This window comes from Haemaphysalis longicornis, unplaced genomic scaffold, assembly GCF_048455015.1.
Source record: "Haemaphysalis longicornis isolate Haplotype H1 unplaced genomic scaffold, Haemaphysalis longicornis Haplotype H1 scaffold_6, whole genome shotgun sequence".
NCBI lineage: Eukaryota > Metazoa > Arthropoda > Arachnida > Ixodida > Ixodidae > Haemaphysalis > Haemaphysalis longicornis.
This window is the reverse complement of record NW_027526407.1, coordinates 38,757,794-38,783,021: the sequence shown is the minus strand read 5'-3', so window position 1 is coordinate 38,783,021 and position 25,228 is coordinate 38,757,794. Positions and strand designations below refer to the sequence as shown.

Genomic DNA, 25,228 nt, shown 5'->3' with positions numbered 1-25,228 from the left:
CCGCTAAGTTGGACAGCGACTTCCTGGTTGTGGCTGTATACTTCTGGCCTACCGCGCCACAAAAGACGCAGTGCACTTCCCTATGCCTCACATTAACGGCCCATTGATGTACACCGATTTTAGTAGTGGGGGACTTTAGGATAGATACCAAGACAAACGGGAATTTCTTACCACTTCTGAGCGGGAATGGACTACCTCTACAGACGCCAAGGCAGCCCTCCAGAGCCTACAGTGCTATGACTGCTTCAGCATTCAAGAACACTCTTCTCGTGAAATAACATACTTCCACCCTCTAGCCACACACACTGGGCTCCAAGTGGCATTTAATTGGCTTTCAGATCGATGTGGTGTTCCAGGGAACGAGAAGGCAGATGAAGCAGCTCGCCGGCGCCTTCAAAAGCATAATATCAGGAAGGTATTTTTACTGAGAGTGATGCCTCAGCGACGACGAAGGCACTTGTTTTAATGGAGCAGAACATTCTCTGGTGTTTTCCAGGGCACCAATAAGCCTTCTTGCACTGCATCAACCCAGTCCTTAGGACGAAGCGGCCCGAGCGACCTCGGCGCCGACTCTAACCTTTATACCATCTATTATGCCTCAAGGCAGCGCTTACGAAGTCATACCTGTTTCGACTCGATGCAATCTCGAATCATTACTGCGATGACTGCGGCTCGCCCGAAACCGGGCAGCACGTCCTACTGTTAGAGTGCACCGCTTATATGCTCGCAACGTGCCTTTTTTTGCCGGACATCCGGCCGTAGCAATGGAGTCTTTGGACTGAAGACCCCGACCACAAATATGCGCACTTCACCTGTGAAGAGGGGTCTCTCTCTCTCTCTCTCTCTCTCTCTCTCTCTCTCTCTCTCTCTCTCTCTCTGTCGAGCCGCTACGCCCAGGACCAATCACATTAAAGTACTCCTCGGTCCATGGCCCTCCCCTTCAGCTCAATGCAAAGCACTAGTGGCGTTATTTGAATACTTGGACGAGATCAGAGTCACTGAGGTGATTCAAAACACTCTGGGACCGCGATGTTCACCGCACTCTTCACAAAAACTGCAGGCTGTCTGTTTTTATTTTTCACTTCTTTTTTTTCTATTCTTCCCTGTTATCTATAGGACCTTTTCTATACTGCTCTAACCTTGTCCCCGCTGTAGAAGAGGTCGGGATTGAGATTCTGGCAAACCTCTCGACTTTTTTCTTTAATAGAGATCTTTTTCTCTCTCTCTCTCTGTGCAGGAACCTGCCGTTCCTTTCTTTCGTAGCCCCCCCCCCCCCCCTCAAGACTGTCACCAACCCCGGAAATACTTGCATGGGCTAGTTTGGAGAACCTGGCATTGGTGCAGATAGTCTATCATATATTCGTCATTTCTCCGACCACAAGGCCCCCTTCATGACAGTCAAGGATCGGAAAGGAATGTTTCCTGAGGAAGGAGTAATATTTGAAGAATACAAGTGGTCTGTAAATATGCATATGTGTCTGTCTGAAATTCTTTGCCTCAACACATGTTGCGCAGTAGAAACAGCTTAGCAGCTGCACTCAAATTCCATATTTCGAAGTACTGTAATCGCCAGACACTTTTTCCTTGAGGTGCGTACTCGCAATACCTGCTCCTGGGCTCTTTGCGTCCTCGGAAATTTTTCTTACACTTATTGGACTAATATTTCCCCCTCTTCACTTAGCCGATGGTGATACTTTCCTCTTACCGATCCACCTACGCAAAGCTCAAGCTGGAACATCTCCGATGTTAAAATTCCCAGGCGTTAACCAGAAGACCGCGATCGCAGGTGCCTCGGACAGATAGGCAATATTCAGCGAAGACAAAAATAGCACATGTACGACGCATGAAACAGGAACATATCAACAGACGCTCTGCATGAGCACGAAGATACAGCTCGGCGAGAAGTATACGACTTCACCTCTAAACACAAATACATTTCTGGGAAGACCTTTGTTCACATGAAAAATAGGCCGTATTGTCCAATCGCTAGCATGGGTATGCGTCATTGTTCTGATAACCACAATCAAACACGCAATCAGGCGTCACCACCGCGTACCACTATAATCCCTAACCCAGTTTTTTTTCTCTCAGTTAGACCCAAATTCCCGACCAATCCTACTGAGTGGCTAAGAGCCATTCTCTTGGTACCAACCAACCAACAATCCGGCTCGGTTGCTGACGTCAGCAACTACCCACACCCCTTCATAGAAGCCTGCGAACAGTCCTAGCTCGGCAACTCTAGCAAGCCTAGGTGAAGTTTTATTGAGGATGACATTCCTGCCCAACGCAGGCGACAAAAAGGCCGTGCCAGGCCCAGTCACGAATTCGGCGTGCCTGCGGCTACACTCGTGCGGCGGCAGCCACCTTCCGCCTTGACCACCTGAAGAACTCTTTGGCACTGATAGCTGGACGTCGTGAGGGCCTCCGGGCAGCCGCGTGGCATTCGCTCAATGCGCCAGGCAACGTCCTTCGACCACTTGGGTAAAATTCACAGAGCACAAAAACGTAGCCAACACGACGTCGGAGCCGTCAGCATTTGTATTCACCAAGCCGCCGGCCTCTCCAAACAAGATCGGGCAGACATGCTCACCAAGGTGCGTCCTTTGTCCCCCTTCACGAACCGGACATTGGCGGCGCTCGAGTTCCCTGCCTTGACGAAACTTGGCCTACTCGGTAAGCACCAAAGTGCCACTTCATACCAAGCCCACGACCCCGCCAATACCCGCGCAGTGCTCCAAGGCGCACCTTCGAGCTACAAACGGGACCTAATCCGCGCATTTTCTAGAATACCAGGACACAAAAGCCTCGACTTTTGGCGCATGGGCGACAATCGCTCAATCCTGGTCATTCAAGAAGGTACCACGCTACCACGTGAGGACATCTTCTATACCACCATCACCAGCCCCTGCCCGCCCCGCAAAAACATCCAGCGGTGCCTACACTGCCTCAGTCTGCCCCGTCCAACCGATGTTTGCGCAACCCGTAGATAATTAGTACGCGGCAGGGGTCCCCGCACTAAATTTTATCCAGAACAGGACCCAACGGACACGCCCGATGACTGCGAACTGTGGTGTTTCAGCTGTGACGGAGATTAATCCGCTAATAAGCCATCTTGCCAGGCTTGGCCCTGTCACTTGAGCCCTTTCACGCTACGCCTTTCACGCAAATTGCTGTGAAAGGCGTAGCAAAACTGACCGCGATATCTTCGATTTCGGTCATAATTCACCCCTAGAACCGCCGAAATGATGCCATTTTCGCGGTTGCTGCCCTATTGGCTGTACCTGGTCAACTTGACGGCTTGCATTTCCGGTGACCATCCGCTGCCGTCGGCACTTTGCACCTACGAAGCTGTACGAACAGTTTTGACGTTTCCTTTGGGTTTTGAGTGCGTGCAGAGATTGAGTGACAAACTCAATACTTCCCTTTCATCCAGACCACTCGACAACGAATGTTCTTTGCTTCAAAAACGCCCTACCAGCCTGAGCGCACGCTCTCAAGGTGACAGCCATGCGTGCTTTTAGATGGAACGCATCTCATGCTCGCCCCTCTGTCCTTCCTGCGTCTGTCCGGCGTTGTCCTCACAGCTGCGCCTCTCCTCCTGTCCTCTCTCCGATAGCGAACACTCTCTCCCAAACAGCTGCGGGTTGGCGCAGCGCGCTCTCACTCCGTTGCTAGGCGCCGGTGGGCGGTGTTTCGCTCGGCGCTGCGCTCGGAACTGCGCGCGCTGTGCATGTGCAGTACTCTCTCTCTCTCCGCGCTCCCCTCTCCTTCGGACGCTGTGAATATAAAGCGGCATGCCGTGCTCCGGCGGTCTCAGTCGACGGTCGTCTGCGTTACGCTTGCGCTCTCTCGCAGTACTCGACGATTGCTTGATGCGACGGCGATTCGGCCGTCGCCAATGCGTTGCATCACACCAGGGTTCCCGCGAGGGGAGGTGGACGTAATTTTTTTGTTGCACCAGGCCGGGTATAGAACCCTCCACGTTGCGGAGGAAAGGAGAAAATTCCCCGGCCGATATAAGGAAGACCGCTGAGGAGAACGCCACGAGCCGCTGCCCTCTCCTGGACAGGGCGCGCAGCTTTTGCGGCGTTGTCCGCGGTCGAGTTGAAATGGAACGATTACGCGGGATTTCTTATCGCGCGTAGGTTTGCTGATAGTAAACGGATTTTCAAAATACTTGCAAGATGAGATTAGTGGGACACTAGCCTTTACCCCAGATTAAATTACGAGTAGTCAATTGAAATTTCTGCAGGGTCCCTTGAAACGCCAGGCCGCAGCAGAACGTGCTGCCTACGCATAAACTAGAATAGCAGGGGACGTTGAATTGAAAATAGAATTTAACGAGCGCAATCGCGCTGCGTTTTAGCAGGCTAAAAATAAGGGAAATTTTATTCAGACAATAAGGTACACGTTTCATAAACAATGAAGAAAAAAATAAGGAGTTCAGTTTACGTCGTAGAATGATTCACTAATTTTTCAGTGATGATGATAATCTAATTTGTGATTACTTCACATTCGTCTTCAAATAAATGCGCTCTTCTGGCTTCATCATTACAACCATCACCATCACTAACACATCCTCCTCCACCGCTTCTTCTCCTCCTCCCTCTGCTTGTTCTGCTTTTTAAAGCTGTGACGCATAACCACAGAGGGCGGCAGGGCCTGTGAGCAGATATTTCGTTAAGTATTTTAGATGTTACAAATGTAAGAAAAACAAAATAAAAACCAGAAATATCCAGATTTATACCATATGGGCGGGAGAGACAGGATGAAAAGATTGTTTCAACAGATGAGCCTTGCGGTGGCTGAAAAAAGCTGTGAAGCAAGAAGTAAATTTCAATTTTGTGAGTATTTCTGAGGCCATTTTCTTTTTCCTGTGATAAGGGTAAATGCGCGTAGCCAATGAGGTGGATTGGCCAGGCTTTGTGAATTGGATAAATAGATAAATGTGGGTACTTTTCAATAGGAAAACAATGATAGATAGAAAAAAAGACATTTACGCATAGGGGCGGGGCAGGAAACGAAGGTAACTACAGATAAACACGGTAATCTCCCGCTTCACGAAGGAGGAATCGGATCTTTTTTAAAGAATTCCGCGGCTTTCCTGTATGGTACGCGTCTTTTTTTACATAGATATATTGTTACAAGACGATGACGAGGTTGCGGTCAACGAAGAAGAAGAAGCGGGGCGGCGCTCAGCCAGCGCCGGTTCTGTCTCATGGCCGAAATCTTGTAAATAGTGAAAATACATCGTTCGCCCATCTCATGGTCCACGTCCTTTGTCCTTACATTTGGTGGCAGGACAAAGGACGTGGACCATGAGATGGGCGAACGATGTATTTTCACTATTTACAAGATTTCGGCCATGAGACAGAACCGGCGCTGGCTGAGCGCCGCCCCGCTTCTTCTTCTTCGTTGACCGCATCCTCGTCGTCGTCTTGTAACATATTTTATTGCTAGAAATTGTTGTCATTTTCACGTCACACTGGCTCTTAGATTGGTTTCAATCGAAGTTTCGGTGTGATTTTTGTTAAGAGAGAGGTTGAGACTGACCATTGTATGGTGTGGCTACAATGACGGCAGTTTCTGCGCGAACGCTGATTGGCCAGATTCGAGGCATCGCCAACAAATCTGACCACCCACGAGAGTGGGCGTAACGGTCGCAGGTGTCGGCCAGCGCGAGCCAGGAGCGTTCGATTCTGCAGCGAGCTGACGGCTACTACACACGGAAATCCCTGGAGAGCAACTGTTGTTCAGGTGGGTAACGTTAGAGGCGGATTTGTGTGTCTTCCTGACGTTTAGGCGGCTGATTCGTGTGGCGTTTGCTTGCACGAAGCGTTGCTGGTTCGTGTCGACTTTCTCGCAAGGGTTGATTGCGTACTTCATTTTGCCAGTGCTGTGTTCCCTTGCGGCTTACTTGCTATTGTCATTAGTTTAGCGTCTTGGCCGTTTTTTTTCACGATTAAGCGCTTCACTTTCTCTTTGTGACTTTGATCTATTATTATAAGTCATGCGACGGTGATGTTCGAAGTTATTGTCTTCCAATTAGCGTTTGTGCGAAGTGAATTTCCGTCCCAACAGCGGCTCGCGTTAGCGCTGATATATAGCGTCATCTTGCCGTCTCCGCGTTTCGACGTCGTTTCGCGTTCGCGATTTTTATCAATTCAATTGTCAATTTTGTGGTTCTCCCTGATGATTGGTTTAAATGAGTGGTAAATCGCAATGTTGTTACTACTGGTAGGGAAGCATCTGATCTGTTTCATTAGCTTTTGAGAGTGTTCTCGTGAATAATGCCAAAGAATTTAAATTTAGCGCCTCTCAGTACATGTGTTTACGATGGTTCTGAATATACGTTATTGGCTTCGTATTCCTGCCAACTGCTGTTTTAGTGGTGTTAAAAGTGTTGATCACCAACCGTTGCAAATGACCATAGTGGCCGCCGGTCTCAGATGCACAAGGGGTGCGGAGGTTATAGAGCTTCAGAAAAGCGGGTAGCGGACGCTACGCTAGGGGCGCCGGGTGCTGGTAACCTACTGCACATGCGCGCGCGGGCAGCCCCCTTTCCCTGGGAGGAACGCGCGCATGCGCAGTCGGGTACCGGTACCCACTGCCGATAGCGTGTACAGCCTACGATACCGCATTGCTAAACATTTTGTAAAGACGATAGTCTTTCTTGGGCTACTTAAACGCAGAAATTTCGGTCTGTCTGTCTGTCTGTCTGTCTGTCTGTCGATTCAGCCTCCCGGCCAAAGCAAAGTAGATATTGCGCAATAGTCTTAAATACTCGCAGCCAAATGTAAACGTCTAAGCCCATTTTATATGTTCATACTTGTCGGCTTTGTTGAACAAGAACAAGGCATTACGCGAATATATGACAGGAAATTATACACAAGGGATATCTACAGTGTTCCTTTATTAAAAAAATTCCGGGGTGCTTGGTTTTTCGATAGCAAATGATATTATACATCTACTGCAGAAAACCGCCGCCTCCTGGCGGCATATGAAAAATCACGCGCAACAGCAACGAAAGGTTCCACTAGCTAGGTTCCACGTTCTGCTTGGAACGCGTGGAGCGCGGCCACGCGGTTCAATAAACCTTCTAGTCGGCCGCCTCCATTCACGCTCGTCTCCGCCGTACTGCAGCGCTGGCATCGAGGAGCCCCGGCTGTAGCAGTGGAACGCGGTAAATTCAAATCGCCTTGAGCAAACCTTCAGTGTGTTTACTTTGGGATGAGCGCGACGGAACAGGAACAGCATGAGAGGTGAGCGGGAAAGCGAAGGGGGGCATTTCCATGGCAAATGCCTACAAAGACTATCGTATTTTGACGACATTTGCAAGGAAAGGAGCAGATACACGGCCAATTTTTTCTTTTCGTGATCAATCTGCGACGGTAACACAAGGCACTGGTTACAACGTAAAAGAAAAATAAGCTGCCGTGCCACCTCATCCCCCAGGGCCGGTGACGTAATTTAAAATTCGCTAAACGCAGTTAGAGGTTCAATTTTTTAACAACCACCCTGGTGGAGAGTTCTTCGCACTCTGAGCTTCAACAAACTCTGAGACACTTTCCCGAAAAAGCTGCCGCGTTGGGCGCGCGTTACCTCGCAATGAAGCCAAGCCATGCGCGAATGCCAAATGCTGTGCAGGCCCAATAACATGGCACTGTCAAATACCACACCCTCCTCTCTATCAATGCACAAAAACCGTATGCCGTGCAGGCTGAGTCAAACAGCTTTGCGAAGTGCCCGTTGGAGAACATCCCGAAGGAACACTGCGTCCCAACAATACAGGCATGCTTCAGAGTTTGGGGTTGTTTACTTATGTTACAATCGGTTTCCCATGGCACTGAGTGTACCATTTTCTTCATCAAGGTTGGACTGAAAGTGTACCAGGGCGGAATGTAAAGGACTTTGACCCAGGTTACGCTTCCAATCGCTTTGCTTTTTTAACACCCTTGTCCTGGACCATTGTTGTATATAGCTCTGTACAGTAGCACCGGGAAAATGGCGCCACATAAATTCTTATAATTTTTTTCTAATTGCATTGTGCAGATATTGCACTGAAGAACGGGTTGCTAGAAATCGGAATGACAAAACAACTTCTTTAAAATATTCATAAACCCGACCTCGTATGCAATTCGAAGAAACCACAAATTCTGGCAAAGCGCGCATTAACCTAAATTGCATTAGAGTGCGCAGAAAAGGGTCGTGTTCATCGCGCAATAACAAAAATCGGTATACGAGCAGCCGCACAAACAAGATGAATCAGCCCCAAACCGCCGTCACTGATTTGCCGAAACAAATTCTTCCTACTGCTCCTCTCCCACGTGGATCCCCACACAAAAACAGCAAATACGAGCTGTAGCTTCCGGAAATTCAAACGTGAAGAGTGCAGTACTTGCATCACAAACCAAAGCTTTGCCACAAAGCAAAAGATTACAAGTCGTGCCACTCTTGAACACTCTTGAACACTGACAGCCAAGTTGCTTTCACTTTTTACGCCTTCTTCCTCAGTGCCCGCACCGGCCGCGCCAGTAGGGCTCGCTGTTGCGATAATATTCTAGTGGGATACCCATGTTAAGCTTAACTCGCGATGTGCGACTAGTAACTAAAGAGGAGGTAAGCAAGACTCTCATGTTTATGAAAACAGGAAAAGCTGCAAGTGACGACGGCGTAACCGTAGATCACCTGCATGAGGGAGGAGATATTGTACTGAAAAACTCGCTGTAGTATTTTCGGAATGCTTTAAGACTCGTGCCCATAGCCTGGAAAAACGCTAACATTATTTTCATTCATGAGAATGCAGATCCCAATGACCTAAAGAATTACAGACCGATCAGCCCACTATCAGTTTTTTACAAGCTCTTTACCAACGTTATAGTTAGCCGCATAGATAACAGCCTAGATTCCCACTAATACACAGAGCAGGCTGGGTTTAGGAAAGTGTACTCAACCGTGGATCACATTCATGTTGCAATCATGGGATAGAAAAATCCGCAAAATACACGAAACCCATGTACACGGCGTTTATAGACTATAAGGAAGCCTTTAATTCTGTAGTCACCGCAGCCGTGCTAAAAGCACCAAAAGACGGGGGAGTAGAGGATACGTACATAAGACTTCTAGCAGATCTATATAAAGAATGCACGGGTAAGATAAATCTCCAGAACCAAAGCGATGAATCCCCGATTCGGAAGGGAGTAAAACAGGGACATGACATCGCGCCGAAACTATTCACAGCTTGTCTGAAGGGGGTGCTGAGAAAGCTTGACTGGAAAGCATAGGTCTAAGAATAAATAGGGAATCCTTAAACCATTTGAGGTTTGCGGATGACACAGTATTGCTGAGTGAGACTGCAGGACACATGCAAACAATGCTTGAGGAACTACAATCAAAGCATGGACGTGGGGATAAAAATAAATATAAATAAATTTTAAGTAATAAGAAATAAGCATGGGAAGAACGTCCTCTTCACCTTAGGAAATGAAACGCCGGAAGAAGTAAAAGAATATAACTACCTCGAACAGATACTAATTGCTTACGCCGACCACGAAAGAAAAATCCGGCATAGAATAGGTATAGGTTGGGAAGCACTTGGCAAGCACTCCAAAACAATGAAAAGTAAGCTACCTCTTTCACTTAAAAGAAAAATTTACAACCAGTGCACACTGCGGGTGATGATGTATAAAGCTGAAACTTGGCGTCTTACTAAACAACATGAAAGCACACTTAGGTCGTCTAAACAGGCCATGAAACGAATATTGTTAGGAGTAACACTTGGAGACCAGAAACGAGTTTTCTGGATCAGAGAACAAACTAGAGTAGAAGATATCATAGTTGAAATAAATAAAAAGAAATGGACTTGGGCTGGCCATGTAAAGAGGCGAACCGACAACCGATGGACAATTAGGGTAACAGAGTGGATACCAAGAGATGGGTATAAAGAAGGCGAAGGCCAGAATTCGATTTGAGGGACGAAATAGGAATGTCTGGTGTAAACTGTGGACTCTAGATTGAGGGACTGGGGCAGGTCTGTGTCAATGGGACAGGCTTTTGTCCTGTAGTGGACCTGAGTAGGCTAGATGATGATGGGGATCCCAATTACTTTGCTGGGGTAGGGACCCAAGTTACATTATAGCAAAGGTCGGTGGCGTTGACAGCCATTCGCTGTGCCAAAAACGCAAGCATTTTCACCAACTCACGAGACTCCTCACCAAAATGCTTCACGGTTTCCGCTCTATATTCGCGATTGTCAATAAGGGATGAGACGCAGCAAGTCCGAACGTTGCCGTCCACGTAAGTAGTCCGCGCGGTGCTGGCGCGGTACTTGTGGCGCATGGCCAGCACTTATCGGTGGTGGCTCCGCGCCAGCACGAGATATAGGGGATCCGCTTTGAGTTCTTGACGAAGCTTGTTAACTGGCCGGTATATTGCACCTCGTTGCAGATTTCGCCGTGCGAAATGTCGCTCACTGAACCGTACGCCCAAGGGCAAGGTGAACTTCAAAGTAACCTCAACAAAGTTTATAGAGATCGCGACAGCATCGTGAACCTCCTGCGGAAATGGACAGCAAGGGTGAGTACATCTGTCTTCTGTTGCTACTGCAGAGAAGCACACATTTGGAAGAAATCTGCGGCTCTATCCTGTAGCGTCCCGAATTTTCAGTGACGGGGCCCGCGGTAATTCCCGAAATCTAGTCATGTACAAAGGGAACATAATATGCGTTTATGGTAGTCTTGATAATTTTGGTAATAGCGTATAACAAAAAAAGCCCCTCCCCACCGCCCCTCAAAAAAAAATCGCTTAGCACCGCATTCCCATTCTATAAAGGGAAAGAGTGCGTGCGTATTGCGTGGTGGAAGAGCAGTGGTTCACGCTTCGGTGCGTGCGATACCGTAGTTCAATAGCGTAGCTGGTAGGCGATTGAGGAGCTTGTTGGCGCCAATCGGCTTCCGGCGGTCATACAATGAGCCCAACGGCGGTCGTTTGAACATCTGATCGCCAACTGCGCGCCCTGGGTGACCGTAAGGATACGCTGGTGCGAATTCACGCCGCTAAGGCTACACCTATTGCGGTCGTGCCGAAGCTACGCAGATTTTCGTCCAATAGCTCGTACTGTCCAAGATTCGCACGCTTAGTGGATACCTGTGTGCGCGCGGGCATGCGGGTGTGCATGCGTGCGTGCGTGTTTGTGTGATTACAGATGCGTGTGACGTGTGCGTGTGCCGTTTGGGATGACCTGAGGTGGGTCTGGGGTACTGGTGCAGATTGAGTTCAATCCCTTGGAGGATCTTTGGTACCCGTACAGATTGTGACAAGCTGTTGATTTGAGATGCGTGTGCTTGTGCGTGTTTTTATATGTGCTCTCGTGCATGTTCTTGTGGGTGTCCGTGTGTGTGTGTGTGTATGTGTGTGTGTGTGTGCGCGTGCGCGCGTGCGTGCGTGCGTGCGTGCGTGTGTGCGTGTGCGTGTGCGTGCGTGTCCGTGCGTGCGTGTGTGTGTGTGTGAACGCGTGCGCGAGTGTGGATGTTGCTTTTGCGAGCTCTCAATGCCAGTGTAGGCAAGAATGTATTTCATTTCACATAAACAAAAAATTGCGCCTTGTGCGTCGATTTACTCTTTTCTCGTATTTCTGCCTTCGTAGAGAAATCGACGTTATTCGCACAGAAGTAGTAGAACTAGCGTATTGTGTTTCATGGAAGAAAACAAGCGCCAAAAACGGGACTAAAGTAGAGACACAGAAAAAAAGAGAGAGAGAGAGAGAGAGAGAGAGAGAGAGAGAGAGAGAGAGAGAGAGAGAGAGAGAGAGAGAGAGAGAGAGAGAGAGAGAGAGAGAGAGAGAGAGAGAGAGAGAGAGACTGGAATTTAGGGGGGAGGGACGGCTGAGTCCCATACGGCTTCGGCGATCACAAGGGCCAGTGCGGTTAGTTTCCTGAACCGTCATGTCCGAGCTCCTCAAGGCCTTTTCTCAGTGGTAGGGCGTGTGGGTAGGCGGAATTGTGTCGTGTGCGCACCCACAAAGTTAATGAAAGTAGGTATCCCGTTGGTGCTAATGAGGGCAGTAGGGGTTCGGCAATTTGTGGGGGTGCATGTGTACGAGCGTGGTGCCTTGGGGGAAGCAGTGAGTTTCTAGGATGCGCCACCTGTTGGCGGCAGCACACCCTAGTGACACTTGCGGTGGGGTATAGTGCCTGCGAGTGGGTCGGTAGTGCTGGGCGTTTGTCGTTATGTTAGAAGTACACTAAATTGGGCCAGTAGGTATTGATTCATAATGTAACTGCGCGGTAACCCGAGGACAGAGAAAGAGGCATGTATAATACAGGGCGCGGCGCAGACAACTAATTTTTATTCAGGAAACAAGTAATTTATAAAATTTATACGAACAGCCAAATCTTCGCGCTTCCGCACACTCGCCGTGTCGTACACTCAAATAAATAAGAAAGTTCAAAAAATTATGCTCAAGATAGATTTGTTATGCTCAAGTCACGTGAGAGACCCCTTCTTTTAACTTATGGTGCTTGCATCGTCCTCTCTTGGGGCATTGAACACGACGACGCCAACACAGGTGCACGAAGGTAAGGGGGGGGGGTAGTGGTTGGCGAGGAGGTATGTTGCTCCTGGGTATTTAAGGGTAGTCAGTTGGAGGAATTCTTGGGCTCGCTCTACTGACGGTGTGCTAATCATGATGGTTATATATTTTACGGTCAATTCGGAGTTGATCCTCGTTGCTGTGGGTGATCTTTGCTTTCCTTTGGACGAGGTCTGCGAAGGATGCTGCAGGGACAGTTTGGAGGTGGAGGAAGCCTTCGTGTCGAAGTACAATTTTGATGTCTTCTGGCAGATGTTCTGCAGGCGGGGTGGCTTTGTTTTAGGCTGTTTACGCTTGCGGGCGTGGTCGTCAGGATGGGTCCTGAATGGAGCCTTTGCTTGAGAGGACAGTCGAACAAAGATATATCGAACTCCAAGGGGATGGTGAAATTGTTCGATGTATCGATAATCTGAAATATAAAATATGCCTGTCTGAAGATTATCTGTCAACTCTGCAGATCACTTAGAACTCTCAGGGATTGTTACAAGCGGTTTCGTATCGATTTTTCTCCCACTGCGCAGAAAATTCGGGCTTATGCGCGACGACCGCCGGACTTCATTTAACATGAAAGACATCTGTCATCTTCGCTTGCTTCTTCTTCTTCGTCATTAGGTTTACCGCACTGTTGTCATGCGTACGAACGCCGTCGAAATGAGAAAACCCTGTGGTGTACACTGTACCACAACACTGACGAATTTAAACACTGTGCCTCGTTGCAATGGGCGGTTGGGAACGTTGTCAGAGCCGCTATTGGGGTCCGCGTTTTCGGCATCGGTGTGTCCGCCGCAGCCGGAACTTAGTCTTCAGCACTTATGAACTCGCGTGCCTTTGTGTCATATAAAATTGCGCATGGAAATGCTGACAGCTCTCAAAATTCACTCTCGAGGCACACAGCGCCCTCGTCTTCGCTATCAGAACACCTCTCGTCTGGAGCAACTTAACAATGCCGCTTAGCACACGACCCGTTCAGTATCAACCGGTCCGTCATCGTGCTGCCTTCACCTTTACGTCAGGTTTGATGCGCAGTATTGCGCTCGAAAATGCTGCTAGAAATGTCGAATACCTCTGCAGCTGACACCTTTTCACCGGCCTGTACCCATGGATGTCCACTTCTGTTGGTGAATTCAAATCCTTCCGTTTCTTTCTGACCATGACTCCGAAACCCGTGCCGCGGACGTAGTAAACACGCACCACGCCGCATCGGTCCCCCTGCGCGAGCAACCACTGGTAACCGCTCAAGCACGCAGACAAAAATGCCAGAAACAGAGCGCTTCGAGTCGGTTTCCCCTCCTCCTTTATTGCCTTTCGCACTCAATAACTCCCCACATTCTCGCTAACATGTGGCTACCCCCTTCTCCCCATGCCAGCTGATACTGATGTGTTGAAGGCTCTCCAAGCTTCGCGACACTGCCCATGGGCGTCGGCAGGGTTTTGTCTTGAGGGGGTCAACCCGTTGTGTGGTAGGGAAAGAGTTAGAGGGCAAGGGGAGGAGCAGTTGTTCCGGGGTGGCTTGAGGGGGGAGCAAGTGCCCCTTTTGCACCCCCCTGCCGACGCCCATAACGCTACCTCCCTCTCACCGAACGCGCCAGCGCCAGCGAGAAGTCATCACAAACGCATATATCCCGTAAGGAGAAGCGCACTAGCAGGGGCACTTGTGGCGCAGAGTTCGGTATATCGAATGTGCCCATGACCGGGAGTTTGATACACACGTACAACAGCGCTATACTTTTGCATGGGATTTCCAAGGGGATGTTCAGACTGTTCGATATAGACAATAATTCCATGTATCCGTGTTCGATATATCCGTGTTCGACAGTAGCTGACTGCTGGCGCTTTGGAGTTTCGGTGTGTTGGCTTGACGGTACATGTGAACCCATCCAGATTCATCTAGGGCTGCTGTGTGTATTGGCTGTCCTTCCACGGTGCATTGCATGGCGTGGTGTGTGTGACGGAGAATCTTAGTTGTAGGCCATGTGTGTCGGGCCTAGCGAGCGCCCGCGTGGTTGGCGAAACCAGCAGGCACCGCCGCCGAAGCGAGTGGCTGCGGCGAACACAGCTGCGGCCTGGCGGCCGCGTCCTTGATGGGGAGGCGAGGGACGTTAAGCTTAGCTTGCCGCTAAGAGGTGGTAGAGTGAAAACCGCTTGGCGTGCAAGATTCGCTGACATTCAGCTCACCTTGAATGGTATGCGGTGAATGGTGATAGTGGACGTTTAGCTGGTCTTGTTGAAAATTTTGGTTGGCTGAATCTCTTCGTTGAGGGCATGGGCGATCTCGAAGCTGGAGTGATGTCAACACACGCTACTTGGTTGGGCCAACTCAGCAGAGTTAACAGAGAAGTTCAAGCGCTCTTGGTGCTTTCATGGATTCATACCGACTCTTCCTGCTTCATAGCTAGTCCGGTGTTTCCCCCTTAAATCATGCTGCAGTGGCGATTCGCTGCTGCGTTTTTATTCATCTCTCAAATGCGTTTAGCATCTACGCAGCCAATTCTCCGGTTTTTTTCTGGGCAGCTCAAGCAGAAATGCAAAAAAAGGAATCCTATTGGCATTTCGCAAGATCGGGGGATCAAAAAATTTTGGCTGCACTGCTTCCGACGTGCTTTTGAGCATAGCGAAAGAACCAGTAGCTGTTACTGTCACAGAGGCATGCGTACATCGAGGCTGATTTGGGGTTGACCGTTAATGGGTGGAGTCTGCCGCTCGCAGGCTGTGGATGCCGACTGGTTATATGTGTCCGAATGTTGCTCACCGATTTTTCGGGGAAGGATGAAGGGACATTTTGGTTGTCCAACATGACTGGAATTCGCCAAGACCTGTCTACGCCATGTGAGTAAGGCAATGCGTAACTCTTGCCTCTTTCTCACGCAGGCGGACGCAGCAGCAAAGCAAGCTTCAAGCGTCAGCGAAGTCGAGAACTACGCAGTGCCGTTGACGCGGGGTTTCGCCACCCTGGACGATATTTTCAGGGCTCTCTACCAGGTACAAATGTTCCTGAACGATGAAGCTATCTTCGCTGTAACTGCAGCGCCCTCAGTCGACCTCAGGGCAGACGCGAATACAGCCTGGGGCAGCGCCGTCGCCAACGACTATGCCGAGACCCCTCCCCAAGACACTGACGAGTGTTTCCTCAGCGGCTCGTTCCTATTTGTAAGAGACGACGTGCACGGATCAGAAGTCACTCAGCGCAACACAATCAATCAATCAATCAATCAATCAATCAATCAATCAATCAATCAATCAATCAATCAATCAATCAATCAATCAATCAATCAATCAATCAGTCAATCAATCAATTTGTAACTGTAACATATTTAGTTAATTGACACTTATTTGAATATTATCTAATAATGTAATCAATAATTTAATTAGTTTTTCAGCCATTCAATGATTCAATCAATCAACTTTGAACGATATTGGTCATTTACTATCGAAGAAACGTGCATCATTTGCAGCCTGGCGTAATTAGAGATGGGAACTCTTGGCGTTTCCTTGCCCTTTTAGATCCCCATTCTGTGTATGCTTGCAGCTTGACGGGCGATCATCAGACAAAGACGATGTGGACCTTGAATCTTTCTCAGACCCTGCCACGACCTCAGACGGGGAGTCAGAAGGGTCGCCACTCCCTGTGACGCCCACACCAAGCGATACCGGGGCTGCGTCAGCGCCAATTGCTTCACCGGTGCCAACCTCCCACCCGGCCCTTGAAGTTGCCCCGCACTCGATGTCGCCACCTATGTCGGCGTCTTCTGGCTGAGGCACGACTCATACAACAGCGCCGGCTGCACCCACCAACGTCGCAGGTACCGAAACCTCGCTCGATGCGCAGCCGAGCACGGAGGACGATGGCGGTCTGCCCAGCGACTCTCGAATGTCTCCATCCGGTGGGGAACCCAAAGGCATTGAGACCGTCATGGCTACTGAGGGGAACGTGCAAGACGAATTTACTGCGACGACACCACGATACAGCACTGAAAGGCCCGTGCAAGACGAAATTACTGCGACGACACCACGATCCAGTACTAAAAGGCCCGTGTAAGACGAATTTACTGCGACGACACCACGATTCAGCACTGAAAGGCCCGTGCAAGGCGAATTTACTACGACGACACCATGATCCAACTCTAAAAGGCCCGTGCAAGACGAATTTACTGCGACGACACCACGATTCAGCACTGAAAGGCCCGTGCAAGGCGAATTTACTACGACGACACCATGATCCAACTCTAAAAGGCCCGTGCAAGACGAATTTACTGCGACGACACCACGATTCAGCACTGAAAGGCCCGTGCAAGGCGAATTTACTGCGACGAAACCACGATCCAGCACCGCCTGTCCTCTGGCACCGACGAAAGATGCAGCTGACGGGGGTAGCGAAGGGAGCCTTCCGAAGTGACCTATCGTCTGTGTTGTCTCTCGACGGCTTCGCTGAGAGCACCTGAAGCGTCGCTGCCTTGTCGAGAAAATGGGAAAGCCAAGGGCAGCGAACCCTACACTTCTGGGCTGCTGGGCGACCGCACCGATGTGGCTGCAGTGGGCGGCGTCACTGAGCGGGCAGTGCTGTGCTGTTCGGGCCACTATTACATTCCGCCTGCCGACCCGGTGGAGCTTCGTGCAGTCATGAAAGTGTTCGTGTCCTTCTACAAGACACCGCACGACTTCTGGCTGCAGCGAGAGTCATCCGGGGAACTGCTGGAGTCATCGACAACGTCGGTTGCGTGAGTGATTTAAATTTCTTGTAAATTTCCCGCGCAACCCTTGTGAGTCTTGTCGGTTGTATTTGTATCTCCGTCTTTAGGAACTGATCATGGACCTGCGAAGTGTACTGCGGCACCTTGTTGAGCCATACTTGGCGGTGAAGTTGGAGTAGTTGAGGTAGAGCGATATGGCTGAATGCTTCATAATGCTGTTTGAAATGTACACGTTTGAGGATTGCCGTGACTAGCGTTTAACTAGACCCGTATAGTTCAAGCAGGTACTTACTAGCGACTGATCAGCGAACAGGTACACAAATTTTACTAAATATGCGCAGCAGTCTTGTTTTTACTTGACTGAAGTAATGCGCTTTTTGGTTTGTCGAAAAATTTGTAGCATGTGTAACTGATACTGTCACCCTGTACTCTAGTTTTGCGGATGTCTGGCTTCGTCACACCGCTTTGCTGTTGAAGACATTTTTAGTGCGCAGCCCTTTGGCTCCCGGTACAGCGGTTCAGTGGCGGCTGCGGCGGCGACATCCGCGTAACCGAGCGAGCAAACGAGGCACCAAAGGCAGACAGAAAAAGCAGGAGGAGCATTTGGCGAAAGTTTGAGGGGCAGAGCGGCACACGCTGCTATTGCATCATTTCACAGCACATCGCCATTGCTCAGTATGTCTGACGGCCTTCCCCTCACACTTTCGCCAAACGCTGCTCCTCCGTTCGTGGCTCATTCGAAGCATGCAATATTTGCGGGGGAGGTTCAAACACGATTTGCAAGAACACGCTCGTAAGATAAATGCAGAGTAGCGCGCGCCGCCATGCTTTGCCTTATCACGTGATCTCTTCCTGAGACGAAGCAGCTATGGGCGGTGACGGAGAGAGAGAGAGAGAGAGAGAGAGAGAGAGAGAGAGAGAGAGAGAGAGAGAGAGAGAGAGAGAGAGAGAGAGAGAGAGAATCTCTGTATTGGATGAACGCAGAGAGGTTTGCTGGCTCTTCCCACCTACATACTACTCTGCGGAGATGGGAGGAAAGAGTAAAGGCCCTAAAAGAAGTAGACCAGAAGAAAGGGGAAACAAGGAGAGGTTACAATAAAAAGTGAACTGAGGCTTTGTGTGGTGACGTAAAAGTCCACACGATCTCACAGGTGAAGTTCTAGATTGTCTCTGCGACGCCGATTTTGTGTAAGTAGTCAAATAACTCAACCAACACTTTTCTCTGAGATGATTGAAAGGGCCAGGGTCCTAGAAGACCTCTCAAAAATATAGATCCGTACTTGAGGCACTCATTCTTTTCTGCGAGGTGATTTCTTTCGCGGATGTATGCCGGACATTGTAGAAAGATGTGCTTTACTGTTTCCAGCAATACACAATTATCGCAATAGAGATTTGCAGTTAGGCCGAGGCGATGGCGGTAAGAGTTCGTGAGTATTGCGTTAAAAGGCAACCGGTTGTAAAGAGTTTCAGGCTTACGTAGAATCCGCACTGGTAGCCTCATTCTGAGTCCAGTCTATATGGTGCAGGAAAGGCTGTCGAGTTTCAGGGAAAGACCAGAGGCGGTTTCATTCGCAGAAACGATAAACTCTATAAACATTTCTGTTGTACCCCCTAAGCCAGATCAAACATGCCGTCTGATTTCCCTCCCTGTACTCTCTCAACCGTTTGCATAAACATTACCATACCTGGTTTCAACTCAACTCTGCCCCAATTTTGACTCCCACAACTCGCGCTTGCCCACATCAATGCCCAGTAATACCATATGGCCACATTTTTACTGACGGCTGGAATAAGCCTCACGTTAGTTTATCCGGCTGTGACGGAGAAGACTGCAGTGGGCACTGCGCTCAAGTTTCGCATTAGGGATTATAGCAATCGTCAGTTGCTTTTTGGCGTGGTATGTAGAGAAGCTGGTCCATTGTATTTCCCATGTGGCAAAGCAACGTTTGCCAAGGCATCCCGGTGTGTTGCCCCGTAAAGTCCAAGGGTTTTTCACAAAGAACTATCTACGTCTGCTTTCTCTTGCAGCGAGCACAGCGATGCAATGGGCCCCCCGGCAGGATTTGACGTCCGCGTGTGGATGTCCTCCGCTGCCCAGTTCGGGAGGGACAAGAGGTGGCACAGAGCGAGAATCGTCAAGCCATTGCCCGGTATGTGCTGTATGCCATCTTTTCTGGATAATCATTTTAGAATGTAATTGTACTCGATGTTTAACAAATGCAGAATGTTTTCGTATCAGTTGTGGCACCACAAACTAAGAAATACTTTATTTCGATGTGCATAGTAATACAAAATAAACTTTAAACTTCAATAAAAACGCGTATGTTCCCCTTGCTATAGCATTGTCTGGTTTGTACGCGAGCGGCTTATTTCTTAGTTAGATGAATTATTCCTGCGGAAATTGTATCGAGCGTTTATTGCGAATGTTATATACAAAATTTTTATACGTGCATACTAAGAAATACGTATACTCAGGACTACGTATACATATATACTCAGGAAAAGCCAGTCATTGAGTTCGTCACTCCAGCTGCGCGCGCACTAACACACCAAAAACTTCCGAAACCGTACGTAAAGGTTCAGGCATACAAGAAATTGATGTACAGTCATAAACGACGGCCGATCGCCTTCGGAAGTGCGATAATCACTAGTGAGGTTTAGAGCTACAGCCAATGGGGCAGCCATAGGATAGCCAATAGGAGAACTGCTGTAATGACGTAATTAAAGCGCTGCATAATGAGGAAAATTGAAGCAAGCGCGCTTGGTTTTTTACGCATCTTTCACAGAGAATTGCGAGATTACCGCTTCATGTGCACGTGCAATATTTGGCTCGGGTTTTTCTGGTAGTATAATCTAACCAAAAGTCGCGCAGGTCTATTGGCACTGCTCAAAGGGTGCTGCAGGATCCATTTAACTACATTTCAGCTTCTTCTTCCAGCACTCTGTAAGCTTTCTGTGCCCTTGAAATCCATAGAATAACCCTTGAGAGAAAAAACTGTTTTGTCCGCTGTCAGCCATTCACCCTCTCTAATTTTCATACCACCTCCCCTCCCACAAAATTTTCGAATTAGCATGATTTCCCGCTAATTTCCTGATATAATACTCACGTATTGTCGTTGTGTTGTTTTGTGCTTTCTAAGTGTTTCCAAGAATTCAGGTGTATGTAACATGCAAAATCACCCGTAAATTGTATTTTACATATATGTGAAATTCCATGGACATCGCGCTCGTGCTTTTTTTGTAGAATCCTGTATGCTTCTCCATGAAGAGTTTTTTCCCTAAATACGACTAACGTTCAATGTCTGGTCCAATCCAAAAAGTGATGTAATGTTCAGTCTGCTTCGCCGTGTTTTCTTTGATTATTTTCGACGCATTCCAGAGTGGTCGTATCGAGGGTGTTCGAGATTGTGAGAATAATTTTATTTGAAAGGATGGGATATGCAGTGATGGTTATTTCCCCCGCTCACACGCATTTTTTCAGGCCGTTTCCGGGTGCTATGCGTACATTACAGCAACCAAGAACCCGTTAGACTGCACAACCAGAGACCCCTGGATAAAAGCCAAGAATCACTGCCAGCCTTGGCGCTATACTGCGCCAAGCTGTCGGTACGCCTTGCGCTGCAACTCGATGTGGAATGCACCGGTACATACTGAGATCTGGGTTCAAAGTTGAGAAGAAAGTTTATGCGGTTGTCGCAGCGGTCTGAATGCGGCGATGACGCCATCAACTTTGCTATATAATAAAGCTCACTGGTTCAGCAACATTGACACTTTTGTGCTTGTTTAACAAACACGTGAATAATGAAAAAGAGTAATTCGATCTACGAATTCAGTTTGGGAGAACACTAATAGGAGAAATGTATTACTTTTTCTCATTGGGAGTAATTGTAAATGAGCCTAAATGAACTGCCAGTTGTAGAGATGCAATTTATGAGGACTGTACAGTGAAAAAATCGGCACATGTGGATCTTGGAACAGTTGTTTAACGGTACAGGACTCTTGGCATTCAATATAAGGCTTGCGGGAAGAGCTCACCGATGAGGGCTGCTCATACGTTTTCATCCTTTGAAGTAAACGTAATAAAAGCCAAGAAATATGTAATCTTCTTTATTGTCTCACAGAGGAGCTTCTGGAGATAAAGCATGGCAGAACTGTGGAAACTAAGAAGGGTGGTACTTGTTTATTGCTTGTTTTATATGTCAAAGAAATCAGGATAACAAAACTGGGTGAGTGGGTACATGCAGGTACATTGTATTTGGCTGTGCACTTCTCAAGATAAGTAAGCACTTCTTCCACTGGGTGCCGTAATTGCTGAGCTAGAGCCATGCATCTCTTCAATATTTGGTGAAATCCCCGTTATATATATATATATATATATATATATATATATAAATCAAGGTTGCAGTCGTCATTGCCAGTGCTATTCGGCTGTTTCCGAGATATTTAATAGTGCCGAATGACGTGTGTTTGTCATGTTTTTTTAATACAGTGCTAAATAGGCGAAAATATAAGTCGAGAAAAAATCCGCCGTTTTTCCGGGAGCGGGAGTCGAACCCACATCTCCGCATAACGCGTGCCGTGCGTTAACCAATTACGCTACCCCGCAGCGGCTCCCCTCTCGACTTTTACCGGGGGGGTTTATATTTACAAGTGCTCTGAGGCCGGTCAACTAGCGCCACCCCTCGACTACCGCGGGAGACGTAGAACGCCTTTTTTCCCAGCGGCCGCCACGTAAGACGTGGTCGGAGGTCGGGGTTAGCAATTGGCATATCCGAACTGCTGGAGCCAGAGTCCTCGTAATGCATGTAGCAGCTGATTCCTCGGGGTGGCTTGCAAGCTGAACAAATTGCATAGTTAGCATCACAGCAGCCCTCAATACCTGCGGTAAGAACTGCAGTTATTTTCGCGACGTTTTTTGAGCCACTGCCCCGTGCCAAAGCGAAGGGAGCGTAACGCAAAAAAAAAACTTCATTTACCATGCGGCTGCCTGTTTTCCTCTGCAGTTCGCAGCACATAGCATCGTGTAAGATATGCTCAGTACAAGTAGGACGCGAGAGATATACGCAGAATCTTTCAGCGTATACTTTCGCGAAAGCGTTTTGGCTAAGTTTGTCGCTGAGTCTTCTGTCGAGGTCGACTATTCTTTAAATTCGACATCATAGCCTCTGCAGCAACTCTTGTTAGAATCTGTATCCATGCTGCTGCGACACTGCCTCCACAGAAACGGAAGGCCTACCATGACCTCCGGCCACATTTTTTTACGCACGCTCGTTTTGTGTTTTTAGATGCAGAGCATCTGATTCACTCGCCTTGTCCCTCCGGCGTCGGCGTCGGCGTCGTCGTCGTCGTCGTCGTCGGCGTTGTCCACCCCTCCCCCATTCTCCTCGCCGCGCTAGCTGCGCTCTCCGCCGCTCACCCCCTCTCTTCTCCGACAAGAACACTCTCTCGCGAGGGGCATTGAATTGGATTCGATTGGATTGGCTTGGAGTGAATTGGCTTGGCTTGGCTTGGCTTGGATTGAATTGGATTGGATTGGATTTGGATTGGATTGAATTAAAGTGGATTGTGTGGGATTGTGTTGCGTCATAGCCGCGGCACGTTGCGTCATAGCCGCGGCACGTTGCGTCATAGCCGCGGCAGACGAGCTGGGGCCGGCGCATGTGCAGTACTCTCTCTTCCGCGGTTTCCTCTCCTTCGGGCGCGCTGCGCATATAACCGGTGTGCCGTTCTCCGGCGAAGCAACATCCAATCTTGGCTCAAACACCTAGAGTCCACGCCGCTTTACAAGTACGGCAATGTCGTCATCGACTGGGACCGGCTTACGCAGTCCCCTCAACGTTATGCGCGCTATAAAACTCGGTCCCTTCGCCGCTCCGCCTATGCGTCGCATCTACACAGGGGTTCCCGCGAGGGGAGGTGGGAGTTTTTTAAAGACGATAGTCTTTCTTGGGCTCCTTAAACCCAGAAATTTTGGTCTGTCTGTGTGTCTGTATGTCTGTCCGTCTGTCTGTCTGTGACTCGATTCAGCCACCCGGCCAAAGCAAAACAATGCCTGCCCATTAGTCTTATATAGTCACAGCTAAATCTACCCGTCTATGTCCGGTGTAAGGTTCATACTTGTCAACATTGTTGAAGAAGAACAAGACATTACGCAAATATGAGACAGCAAATCAATACAGAAGTGATATTTGCAGTGTTCCTTTATAAAAAAATCAAACATGCTTGCTTTTGCGAAATTAAATACTTCATCAACTGCAGAAAAAGAATTCACTTCGCCGTCGCCTACTGTCGCCCGCGCCACTATAGCTTCTTGCGCCATTTTAAGAAATCAACCGGCAACAGTTACGCAAGGTTCCACTAGATAGGTTCCACGTTCTGCTTGCAACGCACGTGAGGTAGGGAAACGCGGTTCTATAAACGTTGAAGTAGGGCGCGTCGATTAACGCACGTCTCCGCCGTACAGCAGCGTTCGCATCGAGACACCCGGTTTGGAGCAGTATAACGCGGGAAATTTAAAATGATTTAAGCAAACCTTTGGCGTCTTTACCTTGGGAGGAGCGCGATGCAAGAGGAGCAACATGAGAGGTGAGCGGCAAAGCGAAGGGAGGCATTTACTTCGCAATAGCCGATAAAGACTATCGTCTTTTGACGACATTTGCAACGAAAGGAGCAGATACGCGGCCAATTTTTTTGTTGTACTTCATCCTTTGAAACGCGTCGTAAGTTAACGGGAATGTACCGCGTGCCAAGTATTTAATCCCCCGTTTTTTAGAAGACCTATACGAAACGGTGCACCCCAAGCGACTCTTCGTGCTTATTTTTTCTGATCTATGCCATGGAACAATGGACGCTTAATATTTGTTTGTTCCTGGTTGTGGGGTTTAACGCGCCGACGCGGCACAGGCGATGAGGCGCGCCGTAGTGGAGGGCTCGGGATTAATTCTGACCACCTGGGGATCTTTAACGTGGGCCGAAATCTCGAACACACGGGTGTTTTTGCTTTTCGCCTCCACCAGAAAAGCAGCCGCCGCGGCCGGGAATCAAACCAGAGTCCTCGTGCTCAGCAGCGCAAATATTTGTTTGCGTTTTAGTCTCTCTATAAGGCGTGCGCTAAGAAACGCGTGGAAGGCTGTGGAACCAATTAGCAAATCATTAGCTGCTGTGAGCGCTTTTGCAAACAATATCTGCGTGGGTGCACGCTGTGTGGACGCCAGCCTGGTGCGTGCTTTCGTGAACCTAGCCAAGTAATAATTTCGCATTAACAACTCTCATTTAATCATACCGTCGAGGCCACAGAAGGAGTGCACTTTCCTCATGCTGTATCTGCCAGAACTGAGCAAAAAGCTCCGAGAAATTAAAGATGAAATTACAAGGATGGCAGCCCAACGAAACGCGTAAACAACGGGAAAATTGTGATTTAACGCAGCGAAAGACAGGGGAAGGGATATCGGAAAGAACTAAAAATAACAAAAAGAGCAATAAAAAATTCTTTACCCGGAACAGGCGAGCATGCCCGAGTCGCTGTCTATAAAGCCTGTGGTGGATCAAAGAAAAGCTTGGGATATAGGGTGGTTTTCGTCCTATATTGCCTCAAACCGCGGAACGGAGGAATATGTCCTGTTTTATCTCAATCGGTGTTTTCAATCTCAATCTCAATCTCACCGTTTCAGCTCAACCGGTAAGACAATCTAAATCTCACTGTTTTTGCTTAAACGGTAAGACAAAGGCTTCTTTGTTTCTTTCTTCTGTCCAGGTTTGATTCCTGGCGGTGCCAGTAACTTCATTTATTTGTTTGCGGGAGTTTTCTGTTGACACTAACGCTCGCGACAGAACCCTGGGTAAGGGGGGGGGGGGGTGGTAGAGGTGCAGAATGAAAGCGTTTGAGTGTCACTATCAGCACTGGAACGAGTTGTCGCTGCGTAATAAAAAAAGCACCAAAATGTTGCGGAAT

At 48.6% G+C, this 25,228-nt stretch overlaps 1 protein-coding gene across 1 annotated transcript in view; it reads left to right on the top strand.

Moving 5' to 3' along the window:
• Positions 1-22,577, top strand: part of LOC144142979 (uncharacterized) — a 49,846-nt gene extending 27,269 nt beyond the window's left edge. The window contains exons 11-18 of the mRNA XM_077674804.1: positions 10,447-10,575; positions 15,458-15,736; positions 16,116-16,338; positions 16,390-16,470; positions 17,022-17,304; positions 19,306-19,427; positions 20,759-20,883; positions 22,563-22,577. Coding sequence (XP_077530930.1) covers positions 10,447-10,575; positions 15,458-15,736; positions 16,116-16,338; positions 16,390-16,470; positions 17,022-17,304; positions 19,306-19,427; positions 20,759-20,883; positions 22,563-22,577 — 1,257 coding nt within the window. The remainder of the gene's footprint in view (positions 1-10,446; positions 10,576-15,457; positions 15,737-16,115; positions 16,339-16,389; positions 16,471-17,021; positions 17,305-19,305; positions 19,428-20,758; positions 20,884-22,562) is intronic.
• The last annotated feature ends 2,651 nt before the right edge of the window (positions 22,578-25,228 follow it).